This window comes from Cuculus canorus, chromosome Z (assembly GCF_017976375.1).
Source record: "Cuculus canorus isolate bCucCan1 chromosome Z, bCucCan1.pri, whole genome shotgun sequence".
Taxonomy (NCBI): Eukaryota; Metazoa; Chordata; class Aves; order Cuculiformes; family Cuculidae; genus Cuculus; species Cuculus canorus.
This window is the reverse complement of record NC_071441.1, coordinates 28,800,975-28,808,544: the sequence shown is the minus strand read 5'-3', so window position 1 is coordinate 28,808,544 and position 7,570 is coordinate 28,800,975. Positions and strand designations below refer to the sequence as shown.

The 7,570-nt window shown below is 41.1% G+C and overlaps 1 protein-coding gene across 1 annotated transcript in view; it reads left to right on the top strand.

The window, feature by feature from the left end:
- The first annotated feature begins 2,716 nt into the window (after positions 1-2,716).
- LOC104058410 (guanine nucleotide-binding protein subunit alpha-14-like) overlaps positions 2,717-7,570 on the top strand; it is a 52,959-nt gene continuing 48,105 nt past the window's right edge. The window contains 4 exon segments of the mRNA XM_054054028.1: positions 2,717-2,795; positions 3,770-4,016; positions 5,435-5,592; positions 5,595-5,644. Coding sequence (XP_053910003.1) covers positions 2,717-2,795; positions 3,770-4,016; positions 5,435-5,592; positions 5,595-5,644 — 534 coding nt within the window.

Sequence of the window (7,570 nt, the reverse complement as noted above, 5' to 3'; positions counted from 1 at the left end):
TTTCCTGCTTTGCTATATCTGAAGATGTAATGTTCAGAGAAACTTTCTTCTTTGTGCTGATACATTTTCGACACCTAGTGGCAATAAGGGTAAATTACTGAAGGTTTATTAATGGGAATACTATTTTACCAGCAGTAAATTCTTAGTGGAGAGTACACTACAGTTCAGCCAGAAAGGAGTCAGTTGTTAAAACTGTGAAAAATTACAGTGAAGGTTTTAAGAAGAAAGTATAATAGGTATTTTTTTGCTTGTGTACCATCCTTCTGTGGGGGAAGAACAAGAAAATGCTGTCCATGATCCTCAAATAAAAGCTCTGCAGGACAGGAATGGATTTGTTCAGCCAGTTCATGCTGATGCTAAATAACAGGAAAATGAAAGATATGATGGGGAAGAGGTTGAGCAGTTAAAAGAGAAATTCTTCTACTCACTGTTAGCCAAGTTTGTAAGGATGACTGAACATTGCAGAAGGTACTGTGAGAGTAGGCAGTGAAATGGCAATTACAGTCAGTTTAGATCAATATAAGGTAATGCGGATGGAGAACAACTGTACATCACATGCACTCACTCCCCCTTTTAATTGCTTATAATACTGATAACAAAATGATGCCACTTCATAAATCTTAAGTTTTGGTAACACCTTAGTATTTGAAGATTTAGTACTCTGGGTATATCTCAGAGGTAAACAGTACTAAGAAAGTTTCAACAAGGGTTGGAGGGATGATCACGCTATGAAGTATATTCCACCTGAGAATTGAACTGACCTGATTAGGACTTTTCAACCTAGAAAAAGTACAGCTGAAGGTAAATATATGTGGTGGGTTAACTTTGGCTGACCTCCAAGTATCCATCAAACTGCTCCATCGCTCCCCCTTCTCAATATGACAGAGGAGAAAATATGATGAAAAAAATCATGGGTCAAGATAAGGATAAAGACTTCAGTTAACCAGTACCATCACAGCCAAAACAGACTTTATTCAGGGTCAAATAATTTAACTTACTGCCAATTAATAATGTGGCTGGTGCCATCAGGAGGGTCTTGGCTTTTATGACAGCGGGACTTTCTTCAATGACTATAGCTTGCTATGGAAGGATGGGATCCAGCTGTCTAGAAAGGGTATGGCAATCTTTGGCATCACATTCAACGGGGAAATAAGACAGGCCAACCAGGGCAGTAAAAATGTCCCTTACCTGCCTCCCACAACAAGAATCAGAACACAAAACATCTCAAGGGCATATATGGCTGCAGCCAATCCTCCTCCACCGCTCCAGGGAAACCTGCATGCTCAAGTACTTCTCTGAAATGTTTATACAACAGTCTGTGGAGCGTAGGTAACAAACAGGAACAACTGGAGATCTGTGTTGGTTGCAGGCCTACAACCTTGTTGCAATCACAGAGATGTGGCGCGAGCTTGCATGGTTGGAATGCTGTTGTGGGTAGCTATGCGCTGTCAAGGTGAGATGGTAGGGTTGCACTTTGTGTGAGAGAGCAAGTGGAACATATCAAGCTTGGCCTAGGTGTGGATGAGGAAGGAGTCGAGAGCTTATGGGTAAGAGTCAAGGGGTAGGCTAATGTTGGAGAGACTGCGGTGGGTGGCTGCTACAAGCCACCTGATCAGGAAGAGTCAGTGAGGCTTTTTACAGAGAGCTGGAAGTAGCATCACAATCACAGGTCCTAGTTCTCCAAGAAGTTCTTCAGGTACATCAGTAGCAACAGGAAGACTAGGGAAAATGTGGGCCTGCTGCTGAATGAGGTAGGTGCCCTCATGACAGAAGATGCAAAGACAGCAGAGTTCGCTGAATGCCTTCTTTTCTTCAGTCTTTACTGCTAAAGCCAGCCACCTTGGAGGAAAGGGAGAAAGTCTGGAGAAAGGAGGACTCTGTCTTGGTCAAGGAGGATCAGGTTATAGATCATTTAGGCAAACAGGACACTCATGAATCCATGGGCTACAAGAGGATGCACCCACAAGTGCTGAGAGTGCTGTTAGATGTTATTGCTAAACTGCTCTGCATCATATTTGAAACATCATGGAGAGAAGGATAGGTGTCCAAGGACTGGAGAAAAGCTAATATCATTATAATCTTTAAAAAGGGCAAGAAGGAGGACCTGGGAAGCTACGAGCCAGTTAGCCTCAGCTACATCCCTGGAAAGGTGATGAAACACTTCATCCTGGATGTAATCTCCAAGCATCTGGAAGAAAAGAAGGTTATCAGGAGTGGTCGTCTTGGATTCACCAAGGGGAAATCATGCTTGATCAGCCTGATAATCTTCTGTGATAAGTGGCTGGGTAGATGAGGGGAGAGCAGTGGATGTTGTCTACCTCAACTTTAGCAAGGCTTTTAACACTGTTTCCCACAACATCCTCGTAGGTAAGCTTAGTAAGTGTGGATTAGATGAGTAGATGGTGAGATGCATTGAGAACTGACTGGATAGTAGCTCAGATGTTTGTGAAGCATAGAGTCTCGTTGGAAACCTGTAGCTAGTCACGTTCCCCAGGGGTCAGTACTGGGCCTAGTCTTCAATGGCCTGGATGAAGAGACAGAGTGTACCCTCAGAAAGTTTGCTGATGACACAAAAGTGTGAGGAGTGGCTGATAAACCACAAGGCTGTGCTGCCATTCATTGGGACCTGGACAGGTTGGAAAGATAGACAGAAAGGAACCTAATGAAGTTTAACAAAGGCAAGTGCAGAGTCCTGTACCTAGGGAGGAACACCACCATGTACCAGTACAGGTTAGGGGTTGACCTGCTGACAGGAAACTCTGTGGAGAAGGACCTTGGACCTTATTACCTTATAGGTAATAAGTTGATGATGAGCCAGCAATGTGCCCTCATGGCCAAGAAGGCTAATGGTGTCCTGGGGTGCATCAAGAAGAGTGTAACAGGTAGGTCAAGGGAGGTTATCCTCCCCCTCTATTCTGCCCTAGTGAGGCTGTGTCTGGAGTACCGTGTCCAGTTCTGGACTCAAGAAAGTTCAAGAAAGACAAGGAACAGCTGGAGACAGTTGAGCAGAGGGCCATGAAGGTGGTTAAGGGACTGCAGTTTTTCTCATGCGGAAAATCTGTGAGCTGGATCTGTTCAGCCTCTAAATGAGAAGACTGAGAGGGGACCTTATTAGTGCTTATAAATATCTAAGGGAGAGGTGTCAAGAAGATGAGGCCAGACTCCTCTCAACAGTGCCCGATGACAGGGCAAGGGGGAAATGAGTGCAAACTAGAACACAGGAAGTTCCACCTTAACATGAGGAAAAACTTATACTGAGAGAGTGACAGAACACTGGAACAGGCTGCCTGGAGAAGCTGTTGAGTCTCCTTCTGTGGAGCTATTCAAAACCTGCCTGGACATGTTCCTGTGCAGACTGCTGTAAGTGAACTTGCTTTAGCAGGGGTTTGGACTAGATCTTGAAACGTCCTTTCCAACCCCCACCATTCTCTGATTCTTTGATTCTATAATAATAGGACCGTGAGAAATAAGAACAAATATTTAAATACTTTCCCCCTCTCCCCACTTCCCTTATTCCCAGAAACCCAGCTTCACTCCCAACTCTGCTACCCCCTCCATCCGAGCAGCACAGGGGCATGGGGAATGGGAGTTGTGGTCAGATAGTAACAATTTTTCTCTGCTGCTCCTCCTGCCTCACGCTCTCCTGCTGCTACACCCTGGGGTTCTGCTCACAGGATTGTCTGTCACAAAATTCTCCAACATTGGTCCTTTCCATGGGCTGTAGTTCTTTAAAAAACTGGTCCAGCATGATTCCTTTCACTGTGTGTAGGCCTTCATAAAAACACTGCTCCAGCATGGATTCCTCCTGGGACCCAGGTCCTGCCAGGAGCCTGCTTCTGCATGGACTCTTCATGGGCTGAATCTTCCCTTAAGGAATGTCCACCTACTGTGGCATGGAGTTTTCTGCAGGCTGCAGTGTTCGTGTCTGCTTTGCCGTGGTCCTCTGTGGGCTGCAGGGAGACAATCTGGTCCACCATGGTCTTCTCCACAGGCAGCACAGGAATCTCTGCCCCAAAGTAGATGGAGAGGTGCCTGGAGCATCTTCTCCCCTCCATCTTCACTGAACTTGGTGTCTGCAGGGCTATTTGTTTTGCACCTTCTCACTTTTCACACAGCTATTATTAGCTTTAAATATGCTATCACAGAAGTTCTACCAACATTGCTGATGGGCTCAGCTTCGGCCCGCAGCAGCTGGCCAGCTTCACCTCTTGAAGCTGGTGAAACTGTCTCTGTTTGACATGGTGGAAGCTTCTGGCATCTTCTCACAGAAGCTGCCTTTGCAGCCGCATCCTGCTTACCAAAACCTTGCCACATAAAACAAACACAGTATGATAGAGGTGTATAAAATCAAAAGTGTACGGAGAAGGCAATGGTGAAGATTTATTGAAGACAAGAAACAGATATGTAGCAAGTGGATCTAAGCTCAGAACAAATGATGGACCATGGGTGATATAGCTCTTAAACTCCTTACTAAAATGTGTTGACGATGCAAAAAGTTTCCATGGCTTTAAGAAGAGACCTGCCCGAGTGCTTGAGAGTATAGTAGGACTACCAAATAGACAACGTTCAGCTTATGAACTTCTAAGCCAAGTTCTAACTTTTAAGATGCAGGGAGTATTTCGTCGTGGAAGTGTCATATGTTCTGGCCCAGCATTTTACTCTTCTCTTGGCCACCACTTACAAACTTGATTGGAGATGGAACACTGCCTGAATGGACCCTTGATATGTCAGTGCAGACATTTTTCTCTTGAAAGGCTAACAGGAAAGAACAGAGGAACGTGGCTTATATTCTGAAAAATGTTAGGAGATACATTGCTTTGTCCTATAAATGAACTTAAAGAAATATGTACATGCAAAATACTATATGCATTGCGTAGGTTCTTATATGACTTTATAATATCTGGTTTTAGGGTTTTTTTAAATGGAATCAGTAATTCCTAGAGTAGCTGGCCGTAATGAATGCATTTTCCATTAGCATGTTTTCAATCAGTATTTACATAAGAATCAGTAGAATTGTGAAACTAAGTAATGTGGCCTAATGATAAAATTCTTCCCCAACTTCAGGATTAGTGCAAGCTTTATTCCTAAGATCTGTAAACTTTGTTCAAAGTTCTCAGTGTTGAGGAGTTTGATCATTACACAAAGTTTCCTTTTTTTTTGTATTCACATAGCGCTTGTTTTGTGATCTGACTTCTACCTACAAGATGCTTAGATTAAACATTGTAGGATGTATTATGTTTAGATAGTTTTTTATATATATCCTTTATCAAAAAAAACCTCCCAGACCCAGCATTGCAAATATTTTAACAAAAAGAATATAAATTATGGAGAAAGGAAAATTTAGAATTGACGCTATAGTTACTGGTGATTCTTTTGTATGCTTAGATAAGGTGCATTTACAAATGTTCTAAATTGTGAGTATTTGCAATTACAGAACTTTTTGTCTCTTTCCCTTCCCCCCGGGAACAGAAGAAAGTGGCAAGAGTATGTTCATTAAACAAATGATGATTATTATTGATGTATCAGGTTACATGGAAGAAGACAGGAAAGGCTTCACAAAACTGGTTTACAAAAACATATTTGCTGCCAGGCAATAATCAGAGCCATGGATACTCTGAAGATACAGCAGACATCCAAAGAGAATATTTAAGTTGTAGAGTTATACTGTCTATGACAGGAACATGCAGACAGAGTCCGATTTGTCAACAGATCACCAGAACGAGCAATTTCAGATCTGTTGTAGGAAAAAAATCAGATTTGCTTGATGCTAGTATACTTTGAAACATACCACCTAGAGCCATTTTATGGATTTGGTAGCAGTCTTTGTGTAGTTAAATAACTTGAAAACGTAGAACATCTTCTGCAACCGTGTTTTAGTTTCAAGGTATGTTATACAATTACATTTTTGGTTTCAGTCTTGTAAAAAAATTCTGCTTCAGTTAAATCAGTATCATCCTCTGCCTTCTTCCGTTGCCTCAGTTGCTCAAGTATTGTGCAGAATGTGTAAGGAAAATAATTGCATGAAATTTCTTTACGTTGGGAAGGATTTCCAGTTGGCTAAATTTCAGTGTTGGAACAGAGAAGACTGTGTAGGAAGTATAAAGGCAGAAATAATTTGTAGAATTTGTTGTGCATTACATGAAGTATTCTATGAAGAATAGATAGCCTACTTTTGATTAAGAAGTATGATTGCATATGAACAATAAAAAACCGCAAAATTATTATCAGATTTTCTGTTGTGATTTGTGGTATTTATTATTGTTGATTTGTGGTATTTATTCTCCTTAGGTTTCTAGAGAAGAGAAATAGAAAAATATTGTTTAGAATGAAGATCTGGGAAATGGGAATTCTTTTCTTTTTTATCACGAAAGAACAGATAGTGTCAACAAAACCTAATTTTGGACTTCACGGAGCTATTAGGGTAATTTTTTCCTACATAAGAAAAGTAGTGAGAGTTAATAAGTTGTCGGTAAAACACCGCTAGATCCTTAAGAAGGTGGCAGTTACAGATACAGCAAATGTGATTATAAATATACTTCATCCTAATTCAGATATGTATATTTTGATGAAAAACAATAATAATCAGGACCTTTTTGAAGGAATACATTTGCACTACCTCTTACTGAGTTTTTTTTTTTTTTTTCTTGCCATTAAGAACAAAACATGAATACTTAATAGTAACAGCAAAGTTTTTTTTATTCTGGGCTCTGAGAGCTGAGCTGGATACATTCCCATAACATTCTATTCTGGCTAAATTGTGTTCTTGATGATAGCTGTGCTGCCAGTGTCTTCAGATTAGGAGGATGATAATGCTGTTTTACGGTTGTTGGAGACAGGCATAATTTGGTCTTGTCCTTATTAAAGGTAACAAAGTGCTAAGCAGTAAGAACACGGTTTGGCAAGCTCAGCTTCTGAGGCATTTACAAAGCAAAGTCATCTTTGCTTACACACGGAGAAACTCTTAAGAGACAACATGAAAATAACCACGCATCACTCCAGTCACTTTGCAGGAGACAAGTGCATTTTAATCTTTCATTTAGGTGATGAATGTAATGCTAGGTACTGTAAATCTTATAATTGCTTTTCATTAAAGAATCTTAAGGCAGAAAAACAGTGGGTAAGAACGTGGATAGACAGAAGAGTTTTGATGCTGCCGTCCTAATTGTATTGCAGAGATGTGTCCAGTGATCATACGGAAATTGTCTAGTGTGCTTCTCTACATTTCAGTATGTCCGTCTTCCATTTCTGAAAAAATTGTTTCTCCCGGCCCTTTTACTAGTAATCGTTTGCTTGTTTGTTTGTTTTTCTTGTATCCAGTTTGTGCTTTGACCAGGTCAGGTTTTCCTCCTCTATGGACTCTGGAGTTCTCTGGCTGCTGAATATCTTCATTGAATGTTTTTTGTAGCACAGAACAGGTTGTTCTATTCTGAGTGTCTCTTCCGTGTGTCATGTGTGTGAAAATCAGTGACTCGCATATGGGTAGAATGTCCTAAAAGGCCTCTTGATCCTCTTAACGTTTGCAGCTAAAAGCAAATTTTATAGGTGTTTAAAGAGGTTTCTTATTGCTGTT